Here is a 12,553-nt window from a genome sequence, read left to right as displayed (position 1 = left end):
AGTGCTCGGGCCAAAAGCCTGTGGTCGTCCTGGATCCTCTTGGTGGATCTGTCATGCTCCACTTGCAGTACGTGGGCGAGTCTTGCGCCCCTGCCAGCAGAAGGCAGCCGGAGCCCGACCGCTGACTGTCACTTCCTGCTCTCCTGTGCGCACGCACTCTCTTGCTCACCTTCTCTTTTAATTACTCAACTTTATTTCTCAGAGCAGTTTTAGGTTCCTAGCAAAACTGAGCGGAACGCCCAGCGTGTTCCCAAGTGCCCCTTGCCTGCGTCTCTCTTCAGCACAGCAATCCCTTTAAAAAGCGCCCAGGCAAACCATCTCCACCAAAACGGCAGAGCAACTTCCCGTGTCTCAGATGAAGCCAGAGTCCTTCCCAAGGCCAGGGACGTCGGGTGACCTGGCCCTGTCCCCTCCCTGACCCTGCTTCAGTTGCTCCAGACTGTTTTGTTTGTCTGATGCTCCAGGCACAGTCCCACCCCAGGGCCCCGGAGCTTGCTCTTCCTTCTGCCTGGAATGTCCCTCCCATGGACGTTCCTCACTTCCTTCAGCTCTTGCTCAGATGGCCCTTTTGAGAGGCCCGTCCTGCTATGCTCTTTCTATAGCGCTTGTCACCAGCTGTTGATACACTGACTGATTTATTGCCTCTCCGCACTGGGACTCTGGGCTCCGCAGGGCGGGGACTTTTGTCTGTATGCTCACCGCTATTTCCCTGGCCTTGAACTGTGCCTGGCGCATTGAATGAGTGGTCAGGAATGTCACAGGTAGACAGACTGACCACCTGTCAGACCTCACCACTGGGTGGACAAGCTGGCCATGTGCTCTGCACAGTCGTGGGAGCAGGTGGGTCTCGCGTGGCTGGGCCTTCCCTGGACGGGACCCCCCCCACCCCCCACCTGCTGTGTTCTGTGGTGGCTGATGGAGAGTGTCTTGGAGGGACGGAAGTGCCCCGCAGTTCCTGGTGGAGGAGATTGCTCAGTGGCCGAGACATAGAACAGGTTTGCCCACGTTCCTCAGTCGGTCTGGGGTCTCCCCATCACCCTCCATGCACACGAGGGTTGGATGCTGTGTGTGGTCGGGACCGTCTGGCCGGGGTTGGAGGACGGCTCGGTGTGTTCGTGCTTGCTGGTTAGAGCAGAGGTTCCTGCCGTTGGGTGGCTCAGCTGAGGACGTGTGTCCGTGCAGCTGCATTCAGCTTCAGGACCCTGTGCTGCGGGCCCTGGCCGGGTTCGCTCGACACTCCCTGCGTGCTGGGTCCTTGGCTGTATCCTCCCAGCTGATCTTCACATCCCAGTGAGGTAGGAAATAGAGACTCAGAGAGGTCGAGTAACTTAGCCAAGCCACACAGCTAGTCCCTGGCAGACTCAGGAGAGGAACTCGGGTCACGTGAGTTTGGTAGTCTATGTGACGTGCCTGGTGCCGTGTCTCCATTGAGCAGATGTGATAATAAAAGTAAATATCTCTGCTAAGATCTCTGTACCACCTGCTTGAATCCCCGCGAGGTGGGTGCTGTCGTTATCCCTGTTTTTCAGAGGAAACTGAGGCTCAGGTGACTTGCAAGGTGGAACACCTGGTCGCTAGGAAGCCTCTGGCAACTCCAATTTCAGTTCATTATATTCTGTTCTCTATGGGGTGTCTCCAGGGTCCTGCTCTCAAGGGGCGTCCTCCTCAAGTCCAGGGGGCTGCAAGATGCTCCCACAGGCCTGTCCTGTGCCGTGCGCTGCTCCAGCCTCACCTGGGGGGTGAGTCCAGGACAGGGCAGGCTGTGCCTGGGCCCATGCAGGGGATCTGCATGAGGGGGAGCAGACTTAGGAGATGCAGCCTGGCCCCCAAGTGGAGCTCTGTGGGGGTGTCCCAGCAGGGAGCAACAGGTGTGGCCAGTGGGGCCTTAGGTGAGATGGGAGGAGGACAGGAGCCACTTGGAGGCAAGTTTCTGGCACAGTATGAGTAACAACTTTCTTGCCTGAAAACTGTGCAGTGGGCAGAACCCCCCAAGGGAGTGCCGTGCCCCCCTTGCTGGAGGTTGCAGAGATGAGGCTGAGCTCCGTGGCCTCCAGAGACTCAGCCAGCCCTTCAAATGCACCATCCGGCTCTGACTGCACCTGAATGTCCTGTCTTAGGAAGCCAGAATCTTTTGAGCCATGTTTTTGCATTGCCTGAAACTGGTCCTCCTGCAGATTTTGCAGTGCCAACCAGAACGGTTGAATGTTAGCCCTGCTGGGCGGCACCGGTGACTCCCCGGACTGAGCCCTGGGTAACCGAGCACTTTCTCTCTCGCCCCACAGCCCAGTTTAACGGCAACGAGAAGCGGCAGTCATCTCCCTCGCCTTCTCGGGACCGGCGGCGCCAGCTTCGTGCTCCTGGAGGGGGCTTCAAGCCCATCAAGCATGGGAGCCCCGAGTTCTGTGGGATCCTGGGAGAAAGAGTGGACCCTGCCGTTCCCCTGGAGAAGCAAATGTAAGTTCTGATCTGAACTCCCAGGTCTCCTAGTCATTTCTTTATCTTCTTTTAAAAAATCAGACGGAGAGCATGTTAGCGCTCCAGAGGCCTTCTAGTCTGACCCTGCCTCCGCCCCCGTGCACAGAGGGGCGAAGCTAAGGCGCATGGGAGGTCAAGGCCACCGTCAAGTCAGCAGCAGACCTGGGTTAGAACGTGCATTTTGACCCTAGCCCCGAGCTTGTCCTCTCCACACTGTGCTGCCGCCCTCGCCTTCGATGGCTAGGAGGGACTGCAGAATCGTCTTCGTGGTCCACCCCTCACTTTTACATCCTAGTTTCTCATTTCACTGTGCAGCAAATGAGTTCTTGGAAAAGTGATGTATAAACGAAATCCTATCCCTTAAGTGTAAGGCAAAGTGTGCATTAGACTAATTTTCTAGCTACAGTGATGCTCTTGCTCCACACCTGCTAGGTATCAGGTGGGCAAGGCCTTTCTGCTGTGGATCTGGGCTTTCTCAGGCCTTTGCCCAGGACTTCTCTCCTGCAGTCAGTGGTCCAGTCTGTGCTGTGCTCCGTCCCCTCCTGGCTGCGCCCAGCACGTGCTGGGCCCTTTCCTGCCCGTCCCCTCGACCACAGTTTCCATCTCCCTGCTCTGCCAGGGCCTCACTGTGCACAGGTCCCTGCTCTGCTGTGAAACGGTCAGTGGCTTCCCTTTGCCTCCAGGATAAAGTCCCCTCTCCTTAGTCCGCCGTTCATTCCGTGGATTGTCCCCAAACTGCTTTTTCAGTTTCTAACCGTGCCACATCCCTGGACCAGAGTGAGCTGCTTCAGGGACTTGCTAAAGCAGGTGTGGAACCTGGTGCTGGTACCTTCAGGTGTAACATCTGCTTAACAAGCGAATGTGCAGTAAGTGGGGTTATCGTCCCCATTGCACAGATGGGAAAATCGGGGCCCAGAGAGGTGCAGAGCCTTCACGGCTCAGAGTGCACCCGGCGACCCAGACCCTGCCCTCTCCCCACACCTCCCCTCTTTTTCCTCTTCACTCATCCCCCCCTCAGCACGCGCCTGGCGCAGAGTAGGCGCCTTCATAAGGTCAAGAGAGTCGCCGACGCCAGACTCGGTTCTTGAGTCCTTGTGTGTGTCGTGTGCTGTGTTGGTCCAGGCCGGGGAGTCCGGCCTCAGCACCACAGGAAGTGCTTGCTCGGTGCAGGATGCAGGGTCTTCCGAATGATGTCATGTGCTATCATCTCGGGAGGCCACAGCCTCCTTCGTGACACCTGCTCTGCCACACGGAGCACATTGGGGAGGCGGTCCTTCCCGGTATTGTTAATCATCCTCATAGCCAGGCAGGTTAGGGGGCAGGTTTTGCTTATTTATGATCAAACTATACATTTTTAGTCAAAGTATGACCCAGAAATGCATTAGCGCTGCTCAGCGAGCGTCCTGCCCCTCAGTGGCCAGGTCTGCCTGGGCCCAGCCCACCCCCTACTGAGCCTCATTCCCGCGGCTGGGGGTGGGGCTCTCTTTCCTCTCCGGCTCCCACCCGCCAGGGGCCCCAGCCAAGCCAGAGTCATGACAAGCTTTTCCTCCCCCGTCATCTCATCTCCCCAGGATTATCCTGGCCTTCCAGAGCCCTGACTCATCACCCAGGAGGTGTGTTTAGGTAAATTCTCACTGCGAGTGGAGCCTAATCCCCCACCTGGCCTGATGCTGCTTCAGAGGTCAGGAGGCACCTTCGAGTCTGCACCTCTCCCCTGCCTGGCCTGGGGGCGGCGGGAGGCAGAGACCGAGGCACTGGGGGTGCCCCAGCTTGCACGGGGTGGCTGGGGGTCAGCAGGCACACGTCTGTTTGGGAACCCCTTACCTCCTGCCTTCCCTCCTGGGATGGTGGAAAGGCCACTCCAGTGCTCAGGGAGTGTCCCCCCGCCTCCTGGAGGCAGCCCAGCACCCCCTCCGTCCCACATCGTTACCATCAGCGAACAGACATGTTCCAGTCATGAGCTTTGCCTAAGCAAGTAAATAAGATAGCTTCGGCCTGACATCCCTCTCCAGGTCCTGCCCCTGTTGGGAACAGCATGAGGACAGGAGCTTGTCTAGGTCACCACTGCCTCCCCTGTGCCCAGAACAGTGCCTGGCATGTAATGGTAGCCCAATGAATAGATGAAGGAACAAAGTTTCCAAAGAGCTATAAGCACTTCTCCCCTCTCCGTCACCTCCCTTTCTCTGTCACCTGCCACAGCCAGCTCCCCTCTTCTGCCCGGTCCCCGGATGACCCCTCTGTCCTCCATGCAGCACAGTTGGCCGTGCCCTCCTTCTGGGACTCTCTGCTCCTGGTGTTCCTCCTGCCTCTCTGGCTCCTCCGCTGGCTTTTCACCTCTGCTTGACCTGAAGGCTGCACTTCCCAGGGCTGTTTCCAAGTGTTCCTGGGCTGTTTCTCCCTGGGCCGGCTCTCCCTGGGCCGGCTCTCCCTGGGCCGTCGTCTCTCCCTGGGCCATCTCTCCCGGCGTCCTGGCGGTGACTCACGGGTGTGCAGCCCCAGCCCACACTTCTCCCAGGACTCCTGCCCCCGCCATCCACTGCCCTCCTGGCAGCTCCGCTTGGCTGACGAGTAGCCATCTCAGCCATAATGTGTTCAGAACCGGGCTCCTGAGCTCCTAGAAATGCTAGGAGTGTTTCTCCAGCTTCTCATTGCCATAAACGACATCCTGTCTAGCTAGTTACGGCTCACAAGTCCTGCCAGCCCTCCCCAAAACACCACCAGAATCCAGCCGTTCCTCATCTCTGCAGCCACCTTCCACCTGACCCACGCTCAGCCTCCTAACTTGTCTCCCGCTGCCTCTCCTCAGGGCAGCCTGGCTGGTCTTCTGTAAGATCTTTCAGAGCATGTAATATCTCTTAAGACTCTTATTCCTGTCCAGTTTACTCAGGATGAGATCAGACTGTTCCCCTTGGCCACAAGGCCTCAGGTAACTGGCCCCTGCTCCTGTCCCACCCTCATCCTGTACCACACCCCTGGTCACCGTGCTCAGGCCATTCTCACCTTTCTGCTATGCAAACCTCCCAAGCGCTTTCCTACCTCAGGACCTTTGCACTTGCTGTTTCCCCTGCAGAGATGTTTTCTTTGGCCCTCCACATGATTAGCTCCATCTCATGATGATACGGGGTCTCAGGTCAAATGTCATCTCTTCGGGTCCTCCCCTGACCATTCATTCCTGAGTCAGCATCTTCCCCCGCCCCAGTCACTGCCTTAGTGCAACCCCAGTGTTCCTACATGCCACCTGTCTCCATCTGAAACCCTTTTCTGTATCCGTGTGTTGACTCTCCCTCTCCCCACATCAGCCCCATGAGATCGGTATGCAGTGAGTCACGAGTAAATACTAGATGAGCTGACAGGTGTTGGCTGGGATGAACGGCCATGGTCGAGCCTCCCTGACTCCCTGGTTCTGACCTGACCGCCAGCTCCACAAGGTCCAGCGTGGCCCCAAGATGGCCCCTGCCTGGCTTCTCTTTTCAGTCCAGGCAAGGCCTGCTCAGGCCCAGCAGTTGGCCCCAGGCCCCGCAGGACCACCCAAGCCCAGCCTGGCTGCGGGTGGACAGCCTCCTGCCACCGGGCTGGCCAGGGCTGGCGCCCCTGGTCCAGTGCCCTTTGCCTTTCTCCCCTTTGATCCTCGACCCGGAGTCGCCTGCCTTTCTCTCTTTGAGGAGCAGCTGGGGAAGCTTCTCCTGTTTACCACCAGGGATTATCCCTAACGATCCAGCGGCCCCCGAGGCCCGTCTGCCGCTGCCTCTGCGAGCCGGGCTTGCTCCTGCGCTCAGGGAGGGGCAGGCGGCGGGCAGCACCTCCCCGGAGACCACTTCCAGGCCCGTCCCCGAGGACGGCTCAGCTTCAAGTGGCTGGAACTTGTTTTCCTAATAAAACGCTTTTGTCAGCTCGCTGGGGGTGTGTTACACAGTGAAATCTCCCGGAGGACGATCTTACCAAATCTGTTAACTCTTATTTCTAAAATCAGCTCTGTCTTTGTTTCTGCCAGTCACAGCCACGTATCCTTTCTAAAGCATAACGTGGCCTTCGTGTCTCTGGAAACGTTTCAGTGTGGCAGCCCATGCACCCCCCACTTGACGTTGCTCTTTGTGGGTTTCTCTCTAACTCGAGAAGGGAAGGCTGCCCGCAGGCGGCACCCTCCCCCACCGCCTCCCCCACCGCCTCCCTCGGCGGGTCTCCCCTCCAGGTGTCTGGCTCCGGGGCTGCTTTCTGGACAGCCTGGGACTCAGTCACATTCCTGTTGGATGGGACACTCAACGTCTACTCTCCAGTCCTTGACTCTCTAAAGTTGATTGTTTTAGGGCTATAATTTTGTCATGGCCACGGCTGCTGTTGAGAGCACTGCCTTGTGCATGGCGGGAAGGGCACAGGGCAGGCAGTGTGGGTTTGTCCCCCAAGCAGAGTGTCAGTGGCAGGACTCTCCGAGGCGCTGTTTACAGGGCACTCCTGGGCAAGCACCAGGAGGCAGCGTCCCCGTTTGCATCTAGAAATTTAAAATGCAGCCTCTGGCCGGGCAGGAGCCTGCAGTCATTGTAGATGGGATGTCACCCACTGTGGCCTGCAAGGGCAGCCTCCTTCTGCTGCCACTCCCAGCTGCCACGTGCTGGGATCCGCCCCACACCAGGCCCTGCGTGAGCCCTTGCTGCGGGTCCTCTTGTTCCAGCCTCACAACCCCAGGAGGGGCTGGTGTGACCCTCACTCCGTGGAGGGCCCAGGCACAGCCAGGCCAGCAGCTGGCCCTGGTTCCGACCCGCGGCTGTGCCTCCGTGGACGAGGTGCTTTCTGGCCACCGCACTGCCTGGCGCCTCTGCCTCTCCTGCTGGCCCCGAGTGTCTCCCCTCCGCTGCCCCGTCCCTCAGAGACCAAACTGTAGACAGAAGCGCGTTTTGAGTATGCCCGCTCGCTGGCAGTGAGGATCTTTACTCTTCTGCTAAAATTTACCTTCAGCTTTTCCATTCACGAAAATCAGGTTCCCGTGTCCTCCTGTGGCCGGGGGCCGTAGTCGGGCCCTCTGCACCGCGCCCCTCCCTTCAGATTCTGCTGCTCACCGGGGTGTGCGTGGTGTACGAGAGCCGCCATGTCGGTGCCCACGCGGGGCCAGAGCCGCCTCCTTCCGAGGAGCATGGTGCGGCCGCCCGCCTCGCTGCCCACCGCTCACTCCCTGCATGTGTCGGAGTGAGCGTGGCCCTCCCGCCAGCACCCTCTGATGGCTTCTGTGTGGCCCAAACGGAGAAAGGCCCCTGGCCCAGCCCACCTCTCCCCCTTGCAGCCTCACTCCTAGTTCTAGAACACTCCAGGCAGCCTCCTGCCCCTGGCCTTGGCCTCTGCCACTCTCCTCCTGCCAGGAAAGCTCCTGTCCAGATTTCTCCCTTCGTGGCTTCCTCCCTGGCCTCCTGTGGTCTGTACTGAAATGTCACTCTGTCCACAGGCTTCCCTGCCTGAAATAGCAGCCCCCCCACTACCCCCCAGCGGCATGACCTGAGCCATTTCATGTCCGTAGCACCTGTCGCCATACTGTGCGCTCTGAGATCACCGAGTGTCTGTGGCCCGACTCCCTGCACTGGAACGTGAGCCTCCCGAGGAGGCAGATGGGGCTTTGTTCTCTGTTCCCTCCCCAGGATCTGGCAGTCAGCAGGTGTCCCCTGAATGAATGAAGGAACGCACGGCTGCCTGGTCACGGGGGGCCCCCGGAGGACCCTGAGCCTCCCTGGGGGGCGTCAGGGCTGCGGGAAGTCCCATCGTGCTGGGCTCTGACCGCTCTCTGCTCTCTCCCCAGATGGTATCACGGAGCCATCAGCAGAGGAGACGCCGAGAACCTGCTGCGGCTCTGCAAGGAGTGCAGCTACCTTGTCCGGAATAGCCAGACCAGCAAGCACGACTACTCCCTCTCCCTGAAGTGAGTACCGCCCCGCACACCCCCGCAGCCCTCCTCGGCCGCCGTGTCCGTGGCGGAGAGACCCGCCAGTGTCCCCCGGGAAACTCGCCAGCACAAGTTATTTCAAGCCTCGGTTTTTCAATTTGATCCTGTTCTCCTGGGACACAGAGGAGTTTCTGCGTTTGCCGTTGCTGCCTTCCCAGAAGAGGAGGGGCCTTTTCTCAGGCTCCGCGTTAGCTAGCGGGGAACGGCTTCCCCACGTGCCGCGGGCACTTAGCCTCGCCCCTCTCAGCGCCCTCACGGGAGGAAACCGAGGCTCACAGAGGGGATGTGGCTGGCGGAAGTGGCAGGGCTGGGACTCGTGACCAGCCGTTTGACTCTCCACGTGCCACACTGCCGCTGCGACAGCGACCCTTTCGTTGTGCTCTAGGTCGCAGTCTGGGCAGGTCTGGTTTCTGTGTGTCTCACCAAGTTGGGGAGGACGAGCAGGAAGAACCTGCCGGTGGTGTCACCTGCTGCTGCTGTGTAAACTGTCCAGTCTTTCCCACCCACGAGGCATTGTCAGGTTGGGCAGGCCCAGAAGTAAGAAAAGGGTTTTTTGGTTGAGTGCCCCATCATTCAGTGCTATTGCTGGGTAGGACCAAATGGGTTGTGTGAGCCCATTTTACAGATAGGAAAACTGTGGCCCAGAGAAAGGAAGGATTTGCCAAGGACACATAGAGAGTTAGTGACATAATTGGGCTATAAACCAGGCACTTCAGCCAGCACAGAGCCCCAGAGCAGTGAAGCCTTCTGCCTGGCTTCGCCTCTGTCCCACGCAACATTAGTAGAGGTCACGTGACAGAGAGCAGACCTGCTGGGACACGGCTATAAGGGGACCCCTGGCACATGCCGGCCATGTAGACTGAGGTACCCGTGTGGCCAAGAAGGGTGAGATCAGCCTGTGCTCTCTGCTCAGGACTGACCCCACCCAGCCTACTGGGCTCTGCCCTGCGGGGGTGGTGACACACTGTGGAGTCGAGAGGGAGGCCCAGGGCAGAGGCTGTGGGAGTCCACCAGAGAAGGGAGGGTGTGCAGAGTGTGTGGCAGGGACCACGCATCTCTCCAGGACTGTCAGGGATGCGGATGGACTTCCACTGGGCCAGGGAGGATGGGAGGGCACTCAGGACAAACAAAAAGCAGGGACCTTGCTGTCCCCCGAGCTGCTGGTGTCCCATGCTTCATCATCTGTGTCAGACCTGATGGCTTAAAGGATCGCATCGGTTATGGCAGCCGAGGAAAATTCAATAAGCTAAACACTGGCTGGGCTGGAGGCGCCAAGGCTGGAGGAGCTGTAATTGGATTAAGGAGAGGGCAGCGGCCAGGGAGAGCCTGCGCACCGCTGGGCGTGCTGACGGGGCCACGGCGCTGTCTCCCTGCTGTCCCCCACCCCACTGCCCAGCAAAAGCCTTGCAGCCCAGGTCCCTGTGAGCGGGGCTGCCTGATCTCCACCCCCCGGCGTCAAGGTAAAGGGTGCTCTGCGAGAGGTAAAGGAAACAGGTGGCCTCAGCAATGGGACTCGTGTCACCAGCCTTCCCTGCAGACGCAGGCAGCCTGCCCACCACCCCCAGACTTTCTTGGTGCTCTGGGGACCCCCCAGGGCCCTGGTAGTGCTGGGTTGTCACTCTGCCTCCCTCCCTGTCAGTATCTTGAGTTCCTCAGTGAATCTCATTCCTCCCGGAGTCCCCATGGTTAGGGTCTTGGCCCAAAGGGACCTCTGAGAAAGGACTGATTGGATCACAGAGGAGGAAGGGACAGAACGTGTCGTACCAAGCCTGGCTGTTCCCGAGCGAGGGCCGGGGCCCCGTGAACTGCTCAAGCTTCCTGTTCTGTCAATGGAGAAGTGCTAAGCCCCTGAACTGGGGGCCCTGGCTGGCATGGGGACCCCGAGGTAACTCCCACACAGGCCCACCTGCGAAAGAACACAGGCTACGGGTACCCAAGATGTGCCAGGGCTGAGGGCCCAGCAGGGGCACGAGCAGAATCTGCAGAAGTGTGATCACACCAGCTTCCCGCAGGACCCTCAGCTCTACAGCGGGCCCAGACGCCAGCCCACAGTGCATCTCAGGGCCGAGAGTACAGTTCCCTTCCAGCCCTGCTGTGTGCCATTCCCTAGGGAGGAGGACACTCTCGCAGCACAGGCCTGTGGCCTAGAGGGCCCAGCTGCGTGTGGTGAGGATGGCAGGGCATGGGCCTCACGCCTGACTCCCCCCACGCACTGGCCTTGTGGCCTTGGTCAGTCATGCCATCCAGGCCTCGGTGTCTTCATCTGTGCACCGGGGATGGTGACGACCTGCTCACACAGAAAGTGTGCCCAGCCCAGCCAGTGCGGTGTAAATGTTACCTTGTGTTGCTCCCAGCCTGCCTGTTTCCTGAGGCCAACCCTGCAGTTTGACTGAAGTCCGTTTTGAAGAGCCGTAGAAAGAACCCATCCAAAATCCTGGACAGGAGTCCCGTCCTGCCACTCGCTGCTCGCTGTGTGGCCTTGGGCCAGTTCCTCCCCCCTGGGTCTCAGCATCCACCTCTGTCCAGTGGGGAGTTGGACTTTGATAGCCCATAGGGACACCTCTACCTCTGACATGGAGGTGTTGTCTGACTCCCCATGTGTCCCCATCTGTGGGCTCAGCCCCCGCTTTGCGCTTAGTGTGCTCTGGCCGGATCACCTGCACCGCCAGGTCAGGGGAGGGGGGGGAGGGGGACTTGGGGAGACGGCCCAGTGGCCTGTGCCATCAGAGCCTGGGTTTGCTCCTGTACCTGTCCTTTTAGGATCTAATTAGTAGGAACTGCAGTTTGGGCGACTGATCTAGCAGGGGGGCTGGAAGTGGAGGGTTTAGTTTCCCATGCAGGCAACAGGCCACCACCCCCAAAGGCCAGAGGGTGATCTCACCTGGTCAGCTTTCCCTTGAAGAATCCCAGAATTGGGGAGATGGGCTGGGGCCACGCTGTGGCTGAGCCAAGCAGGCCACTGAGTGGAGGGGGGCTTGCTTCCCAGAGCAGCCCCCATTCCCGATGAGCAGTCCAGCTGCTGGCCAGGGAGCAACACCCTGGCACTGATCACTTCGACCGCAAATGGAATGGCCCTGGCACTGAGTGTCCCGGCTGCTTGGGCAAACACCAGCTTTGCCAGCCATCAAGGGAGGTGCTCAGGGCCTGCCGCGCTGGGGCAGGGTGGGGAAGGGCATTCCTGACACTGTCAGGAGCTGGTGCAGATTGACGTCGGAATTCCAGCTATGCGGGTTCTCTGTCTCTGGCCATTCTCATGTGAGCCTTGGGTTTGGCCATGAGGGTATTCTAGGGCGGAGAAAGGATCTGGGGGAGTCTAGCGTCAGAGGACAGGGCCCTCCACGCTCTCTGGCTTTCCCTCAGCAGAATACTTACCAGAGTCCTCTGTACCATGCACCCCATGGGCATCAGGGAGACCACCAAGGTGAGCACAGCCAGGCCGGGCTCCAGGGGCTCACTCTCTGGCCAGTTCAGCCTGTGCCCATCGCAAGCAGCTCTGCACAGAGGGTCGGGGGAGCTGCGGGGAGAAGGCTGCGCTGGAGCTGTGAGAGAAGGTGGGTGTCCCCCGGGTCGGGATGTCGAGCACAGCAGCTCGGGCAGAGCCCTGGAGGTGCAGAAGCACCTCGGCAGGTCTCAGGCTCCTTGCAGGAGAGTTGAGACGCAGTGCCCAGTGACGGACCTGTGACACGCCAGTTCCACTCACAGAGGTCCTGCTCTCAGGCAGAGATTGCCATCCTCTTCCTCATCTTAGGGCAGAGGAAGCTGAAGGACCCGCCCAGGTCTATAGCAGGGCCAGGACTGGAGTGGGGGCCGTCAGACTTCCCACCCCTTCCCAAGCCCGCACAGTCAGAAGGTCTTTGGATGTCAAACCTGGCAGGGACGGAGAAGGCCCATCTGGTGCAATCTCTCTGCTTTATGGGTGGGGAAACTGAGACCCCCCAAGGGGATTCGTGATTGACCTGAGGCTACTCAGCTGGCATTTGACCACACTGACCGCAGAGACGGCAACTCCTTCCCACTGTGGGGACCACACAGATGCCTGGACTGCCCAAGCTGGCATCCATCTGCCCCTCCCCCAGGCTTCCTGCACACCCCACCCCCGCATCTCAGAGCCTCCTCCACGGCAGATGCCCCCGCCCATGAAGCCGGCTTCAGTGA

The 12,553-nt window shown here is 59.5% G+C and overlaps 1 protein-coding gene across 1 annotated transcript in view; it reads left to right on the top strand.

Annotated features, from left to right (window-relative positions):
• Positions 1 to 12,553, top strand: part of SHB (SH2 domain containing adaptor protein B) — a 131,792-nt gene that overhangs the window by 99,996 nt on the left and 19,243 nt on the right. The window contains exons 4-5 of the mRNA XM_069476605.1: positions 2,283 to 2,454; positions 8,255 to 8,374. Of these exons, the coding sequence (XP_069332706.1) occupies positions 2,283 to 2,454; positions 8,255 to 8,374 (292 nt within the window). The remainder of the gene's footprint in view (positions 1 to 2,282; positions 2,455 to 8,254; positions 8,375 to 12,553) is intronic.

Source organism: Eulemur rufifrons, chromosome 7 (assembly GCF_041146395.1).
Source record: "Eulemur rufifrons isolate Redbay chromosome 7, OSU_ERuf_1, whole genome shotgun sequence".
Lineage (NCBI taxonomy): Eukaryota > Metazoa > Chordata > Mammalia > Primates > Lemuridae > Eulemur > Eulemur rufifrons.
The sequence above is the reverse complement of the archived record's forward strand: the minus strand, read 5'-3'. Positions and strand labels throughout refer to the sequence as shown.